The sequence below is a fragment of the Nomia melanderi genome, chromosome 10 (assembly GCF_051020985.1).
Source record: "Nomia melanderi isolate GNS246 chromosome 10, iyNomMela1, whole genome shotgun sequence".
Taxonomy (NCBI): Eukaryota; Metazoa; Arthropoda; class Insecta; order Hymenoptera; family Halictidae; genus Nomia; species Nomia melanderi.
This window is the reverse complement of record NC_135008.1, coordinates 1029509-1048735: the sequence shown is the minus strand read 5'-3', so window position 1 is coordinate 1048735 and position 19227 is coordinate 1029509. Positions and strand designations below refer to the sequence as shown.

The window sequence follows — 19227 nt, the reverse complement described above, 5'->3', positions numbered from 1 at the left end:
CACCCAACTACTCACGCGTAATTCTTACGGAATTCCCAGTACCTAATCATTCACGCATCATTTCCGCGAAACTTCCAACCCCTAATTACCCACATTATTCAATTCATAATTACTCCGCGAGTAATAGTCACCAGATTATCGACACGCAAATACAATCGTCAACCTACACACCCAAAGGAACCAAAATGTCACAATTATATATAATTACGGAATAACAATTGGACGTCGAGAAGCACCGGAATGTCCCAATAGCTCAGCTCTCCCTAATGTTCGATCAATTATTTCCATCTACTCGCAATGTTCAACGGATCACGGACACAACGTTCAGAATACTCACACCTAAGATATCGCGTTTCGTCCAGAAAACGGCCGTTCGGCCGCACAGTGCGTCGGCGAAACGGGACGATCGATTAGACCGGGACCAGACGCGACCGGAGAACGTCCCGATACCGGAAACCACGGAGGAACGGCGACCGAAAACGAGGGAACGAAAGGAAAGAGCGAAACGGAACTCGATTAACCGACGTGGCGAGGCTCCGTGTTATCGAACGCAGCCCGCCCCATGACCCAGACCTAAATACGAAACGCGTCACGGCACGAAATCCCGCCGACCTTGTTAGAACCGAGCTTGTCCATTGAGCTCGGCTTTCAACCCCCTTCTCGTTGCCCGACGCTTTTCTATCGCTTCGCCTCGTCGATACGGTGCATCGTCGTTTAGACGAAGCATCGATTCGTCTTCCGATTAGTTCGGACGGTAGGTGTCCTGCTTTATTCTTGAATATTTTATGGAAAACATCGCGTGAACCTTTACTCGTTATTTACTACCCGTTATTCGAGTCGCTCGGAAGCCATGCGGTTCAGTGAAAGCAAAACTGAGAAAAATGTTTCCACTTCTGAAATTATTACACAACGTATTCAGAAGCTATGATCTAATTTCTGATTTAGAAACGAGCAAATCCTCGAATACCTAAAGGAATACTGTTTATTCCATAAAAACGAACCCTTTGCACTCGAAAGGTGACCGTCAGTCATTAAATTTGATATACAAGGTTAAAGTGTTGTATATAATATTAAGTTTCGTATATCGATATGTGAAATATTTCTATAAATCAGCTTTGTTTCTCGAGTTGCGTATGTTTTCCCATTAGTTTCAAAGAGTTGTCTATGTTTCAGCAGAAAGCGTTGAATATTTCTAGTGTAAAATTTCCCAGTGCAAAGGGTTAAAAAAACCAGAGAATATCTGAAAACCGACTTAATCGCATTGTCTTCCGAGCGACTCGTTTCTTATTCGGTTGACGAATAAGCAACATTGGCCGCGACCCGACCGATACCCGCCGATCCTCGCGGCTCTTCCTGAATCCTTTCGTCTGGTTTCCGGTGGCGCGCGAGCGAGCTGGACCTCCCGGGAATTCATCGATCGGCAAGCACCATACTCCCACGACACTCGGGCCAGGATACCCGTAGAGAAAGCCGGGGAAACCCAAGTCGTTTCGAGGGGAGATCCGCGTAAACGGATCGCCGGGCACGTGGGATGATGCACTACCCGCTCCGACTTAATCCTTTCGCAGTTTAGACCGTGCTCCGCGTTCACAGGACAGCGTAGAGAAAGATCCATCACTGTGTTTTACAGTTCTGTCCGAGTTTCGATCAGTTACGCGTAACCATACCAGCAATTAGCAGATTAGTGTGAAAATGGATACAACTTTCGTACTCGTGAGATTTCAAATCCGATGCCTAGTTTAGTATTCACTAATTAATTCTCATTTGTTTACTTATCGATTCTTATATGAGTTGCATAGTTTTCAAAACAAACACGAATTGAGTAGGTACTTGCTACGCGATTCGCTCTAGAAACTGATACGAGCATCGTCTACGAATTCAGTGATTCCATTTCATTCATAAATCCGCACAATTCGAGGTGATCGAACGAAGAATGGCAACTGCAGCACGGTTCGCCATGGAAGCGACTCGTAGATCCGATGATCTCTGTCCGACTGCGATCGAACCGCCGCGTTCCCCTCGTTCACGCACCCCCACTTATTTATAAATACATTACCAGGCTCCATCGATTTACTCCTTCGCCGGGGAGGCATTCGCGATAGGGAATGAGTGAGCGAGTGAGCGAGGGAAGCGTTTTATCACCCGCAGCCGTTCGCCGCGACAAGAAAACGCAATGGCGCGAGACAGGCCGGCGAAAGGAACTAATGCGCCCGAAGAAAGGGAAGTCTCCTCGGGAAGGAGTTGAAAGGACAATCCGTCACCGCATTGTCATCGACGCCCCGCCGACGGAGAAATTTGATTTCGCCTCGGAAACGGCCGGCCAGATAAACGTCGTTAGTTACCGCCCTCGAGATTAGAAACATCGTTTCCGCTTTCCGCGCGACGTTGTGACATCGTTCCGACTTTCCGGAAATGTTACGATTGTTCGGAAAAGAGAGCACGTTAGAGTGACTCCTCTGGGATCCTCGTTTGTTTCCGTTTCTGATTTTGCCCTCTACATAGATCATAATCGCAGATCTTGCGAGTATATGAATATATCTAAGTGTCTTGGGTTGCGTTCCAGTTTCATTCGAATTTTAGAGGGGACTTGATAGGTGTTGGCTCGTTGATGTTAATGTTAATGGATCGATCCCAGAGACAATCAATCTAGCTGATGGAAGAGCAATGAAGAGTACTTACTGAGATCAGAGAGCGACACCTTCTCCAAGAAAGGATCGACGACAGGCAACTGAAACAAACGGAAACGTGAAATTAGTCTTAACGTTGACGTTTGGGAGTTGTTTGGACCGCTTCCGGTGGCGTTACTTCGTTGAGAAGTGCGAGTGTTGATCGGGGATCAAAGCGATTAACTCCAATTTTCGAATGTTTTATTTCAGTGGTAGCAGGGTTGATTAGCGTTCCACGTATGCGCGTGATTTCACGAAGAGATGAAACTTTCAAATTTCTATGTCTCTTAACTTTCATTTCATTGGTAAACTACCGACGACTAAATCAATTTCGAGTTCGATCCGTCAAACGTTTGTAAAGACGACTGTTTCCGTTTTACCGCTAAGCCGCTCAATTAGCTCTCGAAATACACAGTTCCATCGAATTCCCTCGCGCTTCCTTTCACAGAATTAATCACTTTGCCGAACGACCGGCTTAATCGTCGATCTCCATGGCAAAGACCGGAACGAGGAACGCGGGGAATAAGTACCAACGCTTTCTTCAACAGGGATTTCGGGCTGAACGGCTGCCTCTTCTTCACGTTCGTCGTTATTTTCGAGTACCAGCTCGATAAGATACCAGACGAGCTGGTGCTGTGAGCCATCGGTGTACCGGGGCTCTTCGCGACACTTCCGGTCGGTTCGCTGGTCTGCCGGCGGAACAGCATTTCGATTGTTTCTCGTTCTCCCGAGACTTCACGCGGTCACTCGGTCATTTCAACCGGAAAAGTGTACCAGAAGGGGGTCCTCGAGTTCTCCGCTCCTCAGGTCGCCATTTTGGCTTCGCTGGAAGAGTCTTCAGGGAACTCGGGCAATCATCGACGGTTCCGAGACTCGACGCTCGTCGAAAGAGATCTTCGGAGGTTCGATTATGTGAGATTAACACTAGAACCACTGTACCGATCGAGATAAGTAGCTTCAACTTGTCTCGCTTCGCGATCACTAATAATTGAACATCAGAATTCAGTTCTAATAAGTTATGAATTATTATAGGAATCGTATACAACTGTAAATATGATCTACTTATAACGATTAGATTGATTATTACATAATTTTTCACGCGCGAAGAGTTCTTCGAAACGAATCCCCTAATTTCACTGATTCTTGGACTTTTATTTAAATTATATAAATGCCAAGTTTTTATCGCGAAGAATTGAATGATAAAAGTTGTCTGTTGACGATCGAACGAGAACAGTATTAACGCGTGACTCGAAGCTCGTTAACAGCGTCGTGTAAGAAAAATAGCTGGACGTCAAGTAATTAATAGTCTCACTTACACAATGCAATCGAGTATCAATGGGAACACGCAACGAAATAAATGTGCCCCGGTGCTTGTTACAACAAGTACATATCGATCGCGTGAAATATTTCGGTGGTTCAAGCGTTAACGCGAACTCGCCATGTTCGGTCCCTCCTCACACCGTTATCCTCGGGCACAGTTCACCAGCCGCGACGAGGAAGTAATTGAACATCGAGATCAACAGGCAACATATGAAGCACATTTTAAGATCGTTCGGTTCAGCACACGCGTATCACTTTGTACACGACAGAACGAACAAGTTTCACATTTTCTGGGACACGATCGTGCATTTCACGTTACATTTTGTCCATCGATTCACTTCTTCGCGCGTTATTCGTTGCAAATGTACTTTAACCTGTCACCCGTTAAACAGAATTCCTTTCACATCGATTTTATCTGAATTTCACCGTTACTTAATCATTAACGCTGGAACACTATTGGCCACTAAAATCTGTTCTGTATTTTCCTACGAAAATTACAATTGAGATATTAATTTGCCTACATAAAATCTGATCGATCAAAGTTAATTTTCATTAATTTCATTCTAAATTCCTCAGTATCTTTTTAACGATTATCAAAGACGGAATCTTCGAGTTATTTTAATATCCGTGGTTATTCCTGCGTCGAGTTCCGCGAGTAATATCTCTCTGTTTAGAGATCGAACGCCTCGCGCACCACTACCATCACTGGTGTAAACGATCAACGAAAACAACGTATCAGATAAGCGAGCGGAAGCAGCCGTGAGAACCGTTCTGAATTAGTATCACGTTCGCGATACTAACGCGACGAGGACCGTTTTAACTGCACGCTGCCGTTCGGGATCCAACGTCAGTTTCCACGATAAACAATATCGTCCATACAAAAATCTACGCTGTAGCATACTTATCGCGCTATCAAGAAACGATTACATTTAAAACCCTTATTCGCGTTTCCCTGAGAAACGGTCAACAGCCGATCGGTTACCGATGCCTCTGCATTACACGAAATCTTCCGACAAACTCGCGATCGCGAGATCTGTTCTAGAATTCGCTTCCGACAAATCCACTGTCTATGCTTCGACGAAATCTACTTCGGCGAGATCACCCCTCCGATCGTCCGACGACGCAGCGGCGGACGGACAGGCCGGTCGCCTCGCACGTTTTATTTTTTAACGATGGGACGGATCGATCGCGGTTATTTTATTCGATCGCGACGTCAGCGGGACACTGTGCAGCGGCGCGCGGGTGAGCGCGTTAACAGGGCCCCCGGTCGCGAAGTTGTCGCGCGCTCGCGCGGCGTCGGCCGCGGCGGGAGGGAGACGATTTAGATGCCACGGGTTTCTTGGACGCACTGTGTGTCTCCGAGGAACGGACGGCCGATCCGAGTATCACAAGATGCCACATTGGCATTGGACGTCGATGCCCACTGGCGCTGAATACGAATCAGGCTTAGGCGGAACTGCCCGGCCGAGGGAAACGATTCCTTTGTGGCCCACGGAATCACTCCCGGCACGCACCGCGAAGTGGGACGCGGTCTTTCACGGCGGAACGACGGCCGAACGAATCTCTTTTATCCGTGAACCCTTAACCCATTTGCCTGGCACCGTTATCTGGGAAACACTGACCCTTAACACACTGCGGACCGGCCGATTTTCGGAAAACTGAATTGCGACGGCGATTTTCACTGAGGTCTACTTATACCACTGTACATAGAGAAACTCAGATATATTGTTGTGGAATATATTTTAAATAGATAGTCAATTCGAATTAAATTGTAGGTTTTTTCTATGCTGTGGTAATCAGCGAAGTTGCATAGCTAAGTGTCTTCATATAAAAACGAGATTTCTCGTTACCGGTCCGCAATGCGTTAACACGTTGAGCGCGAAATTTATGAGTTTGTACGAAGTTGTTAATAAGTAAAATTAGTGGATATATCTATATATATTGATTGAAGCGGAGTACAAAGGGTTAACCCTTTGAGAACGAATGCCGACGCGAATATTGAGTCGCAGGTAAATAATTGAACTAATTAAACAGTAGGAAATTATTCTCTATTATTTAAGCATTCCGTGGAAGGTTTCGTATACTGTAAAGAATCTTCGTCCGCGAAGGGTTAATAGTCGCGAGGCAACGCTCGAGCGACCAGCCGAGCGTTCACGCGTCGCGCGACACCGGCGAAGCACAGAAAGAAACGAGCGTTGTCGGGAGATCGCGAAAATCAACGGAGGCTTTCTAATTTTCCCGAGTATTGACCCTGTCGTTAACGTCTTAAAGGCCGCAGTCATGTTCACGCGACGCTTCGCTTCGCTCGGGACTGTTTCCTTCGATGTGTGCCAAAAATGCGGAGCAGACGCTGTATAACGAACGATTGTTACAAATGCGGACGAATCGTTTATCTCATCTACAACTCATTTTTCCGCTGAAAAGTAAAGATTCTCTAAGGTGTATCGTCTTTTACTCGAAACTTGCATCCCTTCTGAAGTCTCGCGAATCTTGTCCCTTAGATTTATTCGGGAAATATAGCTTCTACGGTCCACAGACGAATAACCGGCGATATTCGCGACAAACATCACTCTTTTCTCCATAAAACCCAATTCCCAATCAACTCCGTCGTAACAAAGGAAAGAAGAATCACGTCCACGCGCGTCCGCGATGAATTTCATCGCAGCGTCGCGTACAAAAGGAGATTTCCTCCGCGACGTCTGTCGCTCGCGTCCGCACGCAATTTGTTCGTTTACGTGCCGGCTAAATGGAAAGCAAAGCAAAAGGAGCTGCGCGCTTAACGCGTTAAGAGCAACCTGCGATCGCGTCTCTCTCCGGAGCGGACACCTAGCCCCAGGTTCCCTTTTCTAGAGGCTCGTCGCTCTTTTTTCAAGCTGCATCCACACGCGTGCAGGACGTATTTACACACGGCGGGCGAGCGCGTGCATACACGTACGCGGCGCACACCACCGGCGGATTCGATCCGCGCCAAGAATAGTAATGCCGCCGCGGATAGAGCCGTACGAGCTACACCGGCCCGTAACAAGCACAATAAACGAACACGGCCGATAGGACGGGGCAGAGGCGCCAACCACCGGTATATAGAAATATTCTCCACCGAGCGACCGCCGCTTTTCCTCGGTAACTTTCCAAAGTGTTCGGAAAATTTTCAACAATACGGGTTAGGAGTCCGGGCAGCGTGTAACTTTGGAACCTTGGAGGAAACATGTGGTCTTGGTTATTTTGACTGTTCGTTATGTGAGCCTTTAGTTGCTCGAACTCGAGAGGAGGAAGAGGAAAGGTCAATTATTACGATTGTTTGAACCTTGGTCAACCGAATTCTCCGCCACCATTTTGGTACCAATTAGCTGCGATAATTGGGACGCTCGGAAGCTGATATGGTTCGATATTTTCTGATTTTTGCGAATTTTAATGGAACGAATAAGATTCTTTGTAGTTTTTTAGGTCAGAAAGTCCTTTTTATAGCTTCTGATTATGTTGTACAGTCGTTTCAGAAGCCGAGTTGATTAAAACAATTAGCGCGAATAACGGTGGTTCCACCATAGGCGATTTTAAGAGTTTCTTTTATTCTTCGTATATCGGTCAAGCAACGCAGACTCTTTCGGCCCATTTGCGTAATATGTCGACCACTGTTCATACAAACTTCTTACGACGTATAGATTATTTGACGAGCAATGCAACTTTATTCGATATAAACACAGTTGATAAATGTAGCTCGCTATATAACGCACAGACGCGAGTCGTGTGCAATTTATAATGAAGTGTAAACTTGTGACGTTAGTAATTTCTTCGTTGTAGTTGAACGAATTGCCTGATCAATATTGCTCGATTAATTGTACGTTCACTCCTTTGGTTGCCCAAGATTGATAAAACGGTCGAATTTTTGCATAAGGCATCGTTTAATGAACCCGAGGAAAGCCCATATTCCTTACTAATCACAAATGGATGAAAGAAAATTAGAATCGTCCGTCTTTTTTACGTTTTCGAGGCTCTAATGGAGCTTTAATGGAAGAGTCTCATAGGAACAGGACACTAAGCGTTAATGGACCAAGGAATAAAGCTGGCCCGAACGCATTAAAACGAACAATATTTCCTCGAACGTTTTACGAGGCCGTTTCCTTTCTCCTCTCTTTGAACTTCAATCTGCTCGACACAATTTTTCAGTCATACTTTTGCTCTTTAGCTTTGATAAAAATCATCGCGAAGACTATAAGGGAATCAAGTTTTCGCAACGAAACGTGTTAACCGGCGAGAAAATTCTTCGCGATAGATCGAAAATGGCGTCGGCGGCCATTACACGATATTTCTACCAATCCGCAATTATTTGATCCGTCAGCAGAGTTCGATAGATCGGCCGCGATTGAATGCACGCCAGAAACTAGCGCATTATTTATAGGATCGACTGCTTTGTCGCTTTTTAAGGCTCGAAGTCAACAAAGGTAAACGCGAATGCCAAACCGGACGGTTGCGCAAAAATCGACTCACTTCGATCGAGGGAACCACGGTGAAACACCGAGTCGCAGCCCTTTATTAGATTAGCCGATCGTTTGCTTAACGGCAATTGTTTTAGCTTCTGAAATGAATGTGGTGTCACTCAATTAACAAAAAAGTTCCTGCATTTCGTGATGTTAGAACAATTAGGAAAATTTATTTTAAACAGAAAATAATGTGCGCTGATCAAGTGCTCTGACGCCGAAATGTCAAGAAAATTAAAAAGGTGTTTTGTTTATTTTCCTTTTGTTATTTAGCATCGAACTGGAGATGTTCGCAATTCATTAAGTCCTTTCTTACTTTTACGAAATACAAGTTTTAATGAAATCTCTCGAACGAGTTCAATTAAAGTTAATGAAAAAAGTGATAGTTGCAGTTTCGCTTCAGACGATTGTCCGAGTGTCGAGGATATTCTCGATTGTATCGACTACCACATCTGTTCCGTGGTAATGCAATATTCCTCGTGGAACGTGTTTCCAACGTTCGCAACGTTGTTCGCAACAACGGATCGCCGGCGGTTCGATAAAATTGTTTGCTACCCGGTCGCCGCTTCGATTCAGCTCGGATCGGCGGAAAAAGAAAAATAGAGAGGGCAACGGCAACTCACGGTTCACGGATTTACAGCGGGAGTGATTGTCTAGAATTAGTCGGCGTGTAATAAAACGTAGAATCACATTTTAATCGAGCGTTTCGTCCGCGTTCGGATATTTATAAACCTCTTCCGCGGGTGAAGTGAGTTTTTATTGGATTCCAGTTTCGATAAATTATTGGCGCGTCTGTTTTTATGGAACATATTCGTATTTGAACGAAATAATAGCCGGAAACGAGTATGAACGTTCGTCGAATTATCTGCGTGGAATGTATAAAGTGAGAACGTACACGTTAAACGTTATTTTCTTCTGATTTCATTGAAGTCGTAGCTCAATTAAGTTGCGAAAGAGATTTAAAATAGAAATCGGCAACTGGAAATATCATTTTGTTCCTCTGAGGCGAATTTAAATGGTACTTATCAATAGTAATATCAACAATAACAGTTGTAGAAGTCACAAAGCAAAGGGTTAACAAATATTTCATGACTCGTATCGCTCTTTCATTGGATCAAGAGGTATTTAAGCTTTCGCCCCGAGGGAAATTCAGCCGATGAACGAGTAACAGGTCGCCGCACGGATAATCCGTTCTTCGTTGTCCAACGCACGGAACAGACACGCGCGCGACTCGGCATAAGTCCGGTCTCATTTAAATGGGACGCCCACGCGAAACATTCCGTCACCGTGTAGCCGTCGTGTAAATGACACGGGGAATCATTACAGGCGAACGTGACGCAGCCCCGGATCACCGACACGCCATTTTGCGATTTTACGGACAACAATGGCCCGCGAAATCGGGAAGTACACTCGTTGAAATCAATACGATTACGCCAACATTCGAAACTTTCGTCTCTTTCCTCTTCGTTTTTAATTAAAAGGATGTAAAAGTCAGTAGAAACATAACAATGCTTTCTCGCTAAGCGATTGCGCCTATCAAACGAAAGTTGGATGAGCATAGAATGATATGAAAAGACAGATTACCGATGCGATTGGGAAATGATTCATTTCGCGTCTCATCAAAGCGGCTCTTAATCATATTGGCAGCACAAGTAGAAATGTCCTCCTCCGAGTTGTTGTTTAGCAAAATTCTATTCGCCACCTATTTTCGCGGATGGCTTGCCGGAAACGCGGGGTTTACATAAACATCCGGCCGGTTAATGATACGGATCTCCTAGCGTCGTGATTATTTTCGCGCGCGGAATTCCAGGCTGTGTTTCGGTCGTCGCGATCATTCTTATAATAGCGAAATTTATGTCAGCTGTGCGCGCGTGGCGAACGTGGCGTCGTCAGCCATGTGCCAGATATCGGGACGCCACTGTTCGAGAGCCCCTCCCGTGGCGGCTCTTGCGACAGGATCACCACTGACAATCTAAATATACGTGCGCGAGGGAAAATGTTTACAAACCGGCTAGAGTAAACAATGTCGTCGCGAAGACGGCCACGCGGAATCAATTAACGCGGACGTGCACGCGAATTCTCAACGAACGAACGGGAAACGCGCGTGACCGATGCATCGAGAAGCCATTTTGTCGGGCTCACGCGAAAGACTCGACGTTACTTCGTGAGAAACAAATTTAAGATCTCAACTGCTCGCTGGTTGAGTTCCTTACGAAATGATTCAAGTAATTCGATTGAATTAATAAACGAACGTTTATATTTTCTATGAGGTTTTGGAAACACAGTTTGCAATGCTTCAACAACAGAGAAAATTGAGACTAGCTCTAGCTGTTTGAATAATTAAATCATTCGTTTGTAACTTAGTGTTCCAAATATGAATTTTTCATCTCACTGAAAAGACGTTTGTCTGCAAAAGGTTAAAGTACTCGGTAGTTCTAGAGTTGATTTCGTCGGTTTGTCAACTGTTCGATCATTTCAGCAAATCAATGGTTGAAATTCAGCCAGAAACGGGGCTAGAAAAACGGAGATTCGAAGAGGAGGGAACGATCGTCCCACGAGTGTAATGATTCCAACGGGGAGCGATGCGAGGGAGCGATAGAGTGGTCGGCTGAACGCGACTCTAGCAACAAGTGTTTGCTGTCGGTGTCCATTGGTGACGAGAGAACCCCGGCAAGGTCTGGAACGGTCCTGCGTCCCGGGGAACACGGACATTCCTCTCGGCCTGATATCCTACGAATTCTACGCTGACCTATGCCGACCTGTGCTGACCTACGTCAACATTACCCAGGCGACGTCTTATCGATAGACCGTCCTAGGCAAATTCAGATTGTCCAGAACACGAATAGAACAAAACTAGGAAGAAACAGAGAAACGAGAGGAAATTCAGGGGAAATAGAAAAATTAAGTTGGTCATTAGGAAGGTAAAAATTGAAGTTAGAAAATTAGGGTTGAAGTTGGAATTAAATAGATAATACTATACTCTAATAAATACTCTACAATTACGGGCGTTTTTCGTATTGCGTTCTCAAATTTTCCGTCAACGTTAAAAATACGTTCCGCGCGACGAACGATTTCGTAAACAGATATACGTAAAGCGACGGTTTAATTCGGATTCTTCTAAGAACGAGAGTGGCCATCTTGATACACGGAACAAGTAAAAAACAGCGTGAACACCCGCCAACGGCGACACATGGGTCGATGAACAGACATCGCGTCTGAAAAGCCGTTCATTAGGATTCATTGCCGCTGGACTGAATTTGTTTTTGACGCGCGACAACACTATTGACCACATGTGTTTCTAGAAATAAGCCGTCGGTTATCCTTTAAAAATTACGTCGACGCGCTGCTTCATCGAATGAAAAACTAGCCCGCCGCGCGTCGGTTATTTATATAACTTCTGTACGCCGTTAGAGTATTTTAAATGAAAACCTTTTTGCGAGCTTGAAGACACATCTTTTTTTACTTCTCCCGATAGTGCCATTTCGCCGGAGAAACCTGGGGCACCGTGTACATATTTAACCAACAATCCTTGTCGAGTCGGAATTGGATTTCAACCTTTTCATCAATGTCCCGTGTGTTTCATCTGTACGTTGACGCAGATAACATCGGACACAATTCCCCTTTTGTTTTTCATCCCCGTGTCGTTTCGAAAGAACACTTTTTTTCAGACAATCGCATTTCATCGAGCGAGCCAGACAAGTTACACGGGAGGAAAGAAAAATAGATATAAAGTGTCGCTTTCGAAGGAACATTTTTTCCAGATAATTCAATTTCATTTTGTAAATTGAATTCCCCGTAGAAAGAACGATGAAAAAAGTACGCGAAAATGACTGAACTCTCGAGTTCCAAATACAGTCGATCATCGATCGCCGCTGTTATCGGTGGAATCATCGAAATCACTGGCAAATGGACCCATCCGAGCAGCTATCGAACAGCGACGACTCGCACCGTTATCGAACTCACGAGCCAATTGTTCCTCTTCAATCGACCCGAACGCGATCATCGGTAGTCGAGGAACGGTCGGGCTCTCGTCGAGTGTCGGAGCTGTCCCGATCAGCCGATGCTCCAGCATCCCCTAACTGGAACTTCGATCGAGCGCGTTTCACCTTGAACTACACCGAATCACTTCGGCGCCGCTGAATTGGCGGTCGCGTAGTGGACACGCGGTTTTCGCACCCCTGTGTCAACCGACGACACTGACGGACGAGTGGAGAGAGGGTTGAGCCTTTCATTTCGGAAAACCGGACCCGAAGGAGGCTGACCTAAATCGCCGCTCGATACCACTGAATTTCGTCCGTGGTTCTAATGCCCCTATATGCTACCCCTATGCCTCGACCGATGACACGGAAAGGCAAACAAACAGAGAAGGGGTTAATCCTCGCGATCCTACTCCCTAGATCCCAGCAGAAGAAAGAATGACCCAAATCACTGTTTACCGAATCAGTCTTATTGTCAGTCCAAGACCTTGCATCCCCTAAATGTTAGCCCTGTCTCAACCGATGACGTTGACAAACAAACAGTCAGGAAAAGGATCAAGCCCTATGATCCTCCTCCAGCTCAGCAGTAAAGGGAAAGACTAACCCGAGTCACTGTTCACCGAATGATCGGTCACCTTGCGGACACTGGGTCCCCTACACGCTATCCCTATACCAGGATCGGTGACATTGAGAGACGGACAGACAGAGAAAGAGAGAGAGAGGGTTGAACTTGTTAATCCTGAGAGCTCGATCGATAAACGTGCACCAAAGAGCTCGTAAAACGGGGGGACGACGTTCCGCGATCACGAACACCGGACGATACACCGGGCCACGACGATGATCCCCTCCCGTGGGGCCCGATGGCCAGCAGGGGACGCACACGCGCGGGCACGCGATTTCTTGGAAAAACGCGATATGGCCGCGGAACCGAGACACCAGCACGGTCGCCAGTAGCGAACTGGATCTCTGCTCGCGGGCCGGCGGCGGAGGCGGCGGTGCTTGCGGCCGACACGTTGTGCGGAATTCACCGCGCATCGAGTGTACGCGCACCGACGCGACGGAACTCGCGTCCCCGGGTTCGCCGGCAGCCGGCCGCGCGCCGATGCAATCTTCGCGAAGAGCTTTCGGCTTTGCTTTCGATCGCGAGCTACGCGTTCGCAGCCTACGTCGATCGGTTGCGTGTGCCCTTTGTTGCTCGGGGATGGTCTCCGAGGGAACGCACGTTTCATTCGTTAGCCTTCGTCTCTTTCCTCTAACGAGATGACAGTAATTTACCGCTCGTCGATAGTCTGGGAAAACAAGGAGGGCTGGGCTGGAAAATTTGAATGAAACCTTGTGGGTGTAGAGTACATATCTGGGAGCCCTCGTGACATTGTTGACAATGGTCCTCCTTTCGAGGGAAATCAGTTTTAGCACTTTGCACTCGGAAGTATTTCAATACTTAACATTTTCTAACTAAAGAAAGACGATGGTTTTTTAAAGTGAATTCAAAGAGAAGTCACAGGTATTGAGAAACGAAGCTTTTTTATCCCAATATAGTTTAATATTAAATTTTCTAATGTTACTGCGTCAAATCAAATGGTGACTGAGTCACCTCTCGAGTGCAAAGGGTTAGATTTCTAGGTAATAAGACGATAAATAATATTGCAATAATAAAATGCAAGTTATTTGGACACCTTGTAAGCTTCTCCTATCGTCTTATCGCTGTAATATACAAAGTTGCATGAGGTTTCATTCGAAAACAGATTTTTGTCTGGTCAATCCTTGTCAGTGCACTAGCAAAAATTAGATGCAATGATAACTCTGTTGTAAAAGAACGGAAATTGTTTATATCTGAAGCCAGCAGCCAAGGAAATAGAGTGACGCGGTCGTTCGAGTATCTGACGGTGGGCACCGAACGAGTTCCGGTCTCGAATGCAAAAAGCAACTGATCGTTCGCGGCGTTCGATCAGCGAGCGCGGAGAGACACGCTGAAACGCAGGCTCGCCGATGCCCGTCCCTCGTAATCGATACTCGATCGCACCTGAGGAACGGCCTTTCAACGAGACGCGTCGATTTTATGCAGCGCGTCGCGCGACGGGACTCGAATATCGCAATTGTATCTTATCGCGCGTCGAAAACATGTTTTCCGAGATTTTTTTCCCATTCCTCTTTTTCCCTTCATTTCCTAGCGTATAAAATAGACACTCAGTATTCCGTCGTCGTCGGTGCGTCGATGCATCGGTAAGGTTGGGCGCATCATCGTCGAACCGATTCAAGGATGACGAATAAGACAGGGGATTTTGATGCACTCACAGGAAATTTGATACTGAAATCTGCGAAGCGCAGTGTTTTCTGTAGCGGTCAACAGGAAAAACAGTTTTCTAGATTAATTCTAGAAATTTGAATTTGCATAAGAACACGCAATGAAGTTCGATGATCGGGGAAGTTAAATCTTAATGTGTTACGTATCATTGTATTTGGTATTGCTATTAATTATTCGCTATCTGTTTTCGTTCGCCGTACGAAAACGGAAATGAAGATTTAACAAGAGAAAACAAGAAGAAGAGAAAGAAGAAGAAAACAGTATTACGAAAAGTCGGAAGACACACTCGGGGGCTCGTTATCACCGTCGAATGAACGAGCTAATTGTGCCGGTCAGTCGCGCGAAAACGGAAAAAAACAGAGAATTACATCGGACAGACTGCCAGCAATAATCTCGCGACACAGCAGATGGCCTTTAGTCGAGTTCCCATGCTGTGTCGCGGAACGAGCGTGTTTTTTAATACGTTCAAGTCGTTCATCCGCAGTCATTCGAGCGATAACGGGCTGATAAGCTGGCAAATATTACGTTCCTCGCCTCTAAACGCGGGTAAGAGTAAACGACAGACGGCGGACGATGAAGTCAGAGCCAGAGATCGAGAAAATTCACGGAGAAACGATCGGTTTTTGCTTGTTTACTCTCCCCGACGAATTTTGAACCGAGAAATTAAGAGGCTAGGAAATTAAAAAATGAACAAGCTAAGAAAGCGATTTGTAAGTTTCAAATATTGATGCGTGCGGATATTGACTATAATGTTATTTACTATGAAATCATTTTATTACCTTCCGTAAGATTAATTACGATTATTCCTCGTACTCCGGACGATAAACAACAATATAAATTATACAGCGAGCGTAAACAACCGCTGAACGTCCATTGTGGGTAAACAAAGTGTGTACACGGGACGCGCTGCATATAAATTCTAAACTTCTATTTACGCGAAATTATTTATACTCGTTTATTCATTCTATACTCTACATTTCACGGCAATATTTCCTTCGACCACTTGCGAACTTCTACATCGTTGCACAATCCCCTCGGCCCGCGCATTCTTGACGAAGATCCAAGAATGCAATTTCGACCGTCATAAAATCCTCATTCACCATTCCGCCGAGAAACCGTCTAAGAATTGCCCTGTTGCGCCGTTCTACGCTCTCCGCGAGCGGGAAACCGCGGGCATATTACGCGAACTATACTACGGATGACCAACATGTCCGAGCGAGTCGAATGAAATCGAATAATTACGAATTCCCTGCATCGGCGCCGCGGAATGGGCATATTCGAATAAAACGAAACAACTGCGACGACGGAAGTTCATTTGCGGACTCGTTAGAGCTCGGATCCTGATCAGCTGATCGTTTAACTCTTCGATGACGCGGCCTGGCTCTGTTCGAATCGAAATTCTGGAAACCTCGTTCAACTGTTCACCTTCGGGCAATCGACTCGATACCTTGATTACTAGATATGAGAAAGGGAAGCTAATCAGCTAGAAATTGCAGGAAAATTTGTAGTTTCTAATTTTATCTGAAATCATATTACGCAGCATGGTATTTGGGAAACTGACAACTTTTTTGATATTTTGTTTATATTTTGAGAGGATAACACGTGCTTGACATATCGTGATTAATGAAGATGTTTAGTGGAATAAGTGCTTAGTTACTGGGCAACTTTATTGGGTTTAATCAGATCAATCTATAGAAAAAATACAACTCTGTGCGGATGTTATTCATCTTCGCAGCGGAGCTAGACCGAAAAACAATAACCATTCCCGTATAATAAAAGTATATACAAAATAAAGTTCCTCGTTTTTTTGGAGAACGCTGGATATTCGTACCATTGTGCGGTACTCGGCTGACGCGTTCGTTTATTGTTTACCGCGTCAGTGAAATTTTTCAAATCAATTTCCTCGTAAACCGAGAGCCCGAGGCGAGCAAATGTTATTCCGTTGCATCGATTCATTTTGACAGTGACTCCGTCCTACCCGGGCAACGCAAATCTCTATAAATAGAGATTCGTATTAACGAGTGCACGTATAAACCGGGACAGCCGAAAAATTCTCTCCCTTCCGTATGTTTAATTAATAAATTGGGATCATTAGCTGCTAGTCTACGAAAGCGTGTCGAGTCGCATTGGTTCGGCAATTGGCGAGTAACGAAAGTTTACGTTGTTCACGAGAATGAAAATTATTCAATGAACGAATTATAAAAACCACGTTGAACAATTATTGATGGTGAAATAAATTATAGTAAACAATAAACAACCGAACAGAAGCGATTCCTTCCTTACCCTATACAGACAATTTTATTTTACAGGTACCTAATCAAAAGATTTATCATTTACCAACGGACAGACTCATTTACCTTCAAACGCTAATTTAGTCAGCTTCCTAGCCAACTCGATGTTCGCCAGTCGATAAAACAGTCTCACGAATTTCCTACTTTATCAACGGCCAAGACAGACTCGTCGACCGTGGATACTGCGGATCCTAACGGTTACATAATTAGCATTAAGCAGAGGTAATTAAAAGCTGTCTTATCACCCCGGACCATTGTCGACCGACCGTACGCGTCCGGGACGCACGGCCGAGAGAAAGAGTAACCTCGACCCAGTTCGCGACACGATAGAAACAACTATAGGGAAAAAGCTGTCCGCTTTTCCGGAGATCTCTTTTTCCCTTTCTTGCGCTCGCGTTTCGAGCTTTCAGCGTGACCCACATTTTCCCTGCCGCTTTTCGTCGAATCGATATTTACAGACTGTGCACGAGAAATAAATCATTCGACGGGTAACTGTACCGCGGGACAAACTCGAACGTGTCGCGGGCAGAGATAGAATCGGGGATCAATACTCGCGGATCGATGCGAGTTGCATTCGTCAAGTTTTACATTCACTTAAGTGCACTTCCAACTTGATCAATGCACGCGTGCACGGATTGAACTCTGGCACGGGTAACCTGTAACTTTCGAAAACGCTCTTGCGGATAATAGTCGGTGATAGGGCGAACCTCTCGCGATAAATCGAATTTCGATGACGAAGTTTGAAGTTTGAAGTTTGAAGTCTGAAGTTTGATGCATCTTATTCTGCATATATACATATTGGCCTCAGACCCGATGAATAGTTCATAGGTCAAGAGCAAACTGCTGTTCGAATGTTTCTGAATTTCAAAGTGCTTTGACTTAAAAAAACCTTTTCCACGGAGAACTAAATTGTCAATCGAACTTCCGCGTGTGAAAGAAGTAGAGAATGATAGTGGATTCCTAAGTTTTAAGTGTTTCTATTTTTCAAGACCTTCTCTACTTTTGGTTTTATGGAGTTAATCGCTTTGGTGGAAGAGCGCCGAAGGAATGCCGTTTAGGATTAGGACTGAAGCCGAAGGTGACTCACCCCTCTCGCGTCCCTGAAGAGTATGGCAGCGTGGACAGGATCCAGACACGCGTCGGAGGCTCGGTGAGGTATCGCCGGCGTGCCCAGGGAGAACCTCCTCGCGCCGGGATCCAGGGAACTCCTCCTGATCGCACCTGTAAATCGTTGGTTAACGTTCGTTAAATCGAATCGAGACTCCGAGAGAATCTAGGCCCGAGGATCGAGTGTCTGGAATCTCGAACAAACTAAGCAGATATTGAATCCATAAGTTGGAGGATTGAAAACCTCGACTTAGTTTCAGTTTCGTTATGCCTTAACGCGTAGACGCAAATCCCATCAATTTCAAAGTGAGCGTCAACGTATTGATTGCGTGAGTAATTTGACTGCCGATTCGGCAGATCACTGAATATTCGAGGAGATATGTAATTTATTGTATGATTCGACGTCTGAAAGTGATCGCAAAGGTTACTCAATAAGTAGTACTGCATACAATTTCAGTGTGTAAAGATATAAATAGTGTAATATAAATATAAAAGTAGATAATACAACGATGTAAAATACGAGAAGCGGTGAACGTTCACCGAGCAATCTTATCATATTTCGTTACACGTTGCGCAACAGTGTGAACGATGTTCAATAACAAACACGTTAAAGTCTAGCTAGTCGAGCCTAATGGCAAGTACAAATAGCGAAGTGTTTGGCATTCGAGCGAAGCGACAAACAACGACGCTTCAGCCGCGTCCACGATTAATTACGAGCCGATCGTTCTGTGATTCTATCGTGGATCGTGTTTGCGCGCGTCGATGATCGCCGATCGCTGACAATCGTATCGCGTTTGACGGTGTCCCACGCGACGTCGACGGGGCAAGACAAACTGCAAGGAAATAAACAACAATCGGTCGCGAACGGACACATTAGCTAATTGCGCCGGATAACGCGCGGGTTCCGGGGATTTTTCAATTACCATAACGAAGCCTCGCAGATACGGCGTTTCATGTAACGAATCAATAGCAATTATTTCTGACGCTACGACCACGCGGAATTATATTAGTCGAAATCATCGCGGTGTTAACGCGTCGGAAGAATAATAATCTGACCGACGGGACGCTGATACCATCAGAATATCA

At 45.4% G+C, this 19227-nt stretch overlaps 1 protein-coding gene and 1 long non-coding RNA gene across 2 annotated transcripts in view; both read right to left on the bottom strand.

Moving 5' to 3' along the window:
- Positions 1-19227, bottom strand: part of SNF4Agamma (SNF4/AMP-activated protein kinase gamma subunit) — a 112661-nt gene that overhangs the window by 15964 nt on the left and 77470 nt on the right. The window contains exons 8-9 of the mRNA XM_031992642.2: positions 18122-18255; positions 2680-2728 (exon numbers count right to left, since the gene is read on the bottom strand). Coding sequence (XP_031848502.1) covers positions 2680-2728; positions 18122-18255 — 183 coding nt within the window. The remainder of the gene's footprint in view (positions 1-2679; positions 2729-18121; positions 18256-19227) is intronic.
- On the bottom strand, positions 3373-12888 carry LOC143174971 (uncharacterized). Its single transcript, XR_012999525.1, has 3 exons — positions 12425-12888; positions 11891-11956; positions 3373-4471 (listed from the first exon to the last, which is right to left on the bottom strand). It is a non-coding gene; the product is annotated as an uncharacterized LOC143174971 (long non-coding RNA).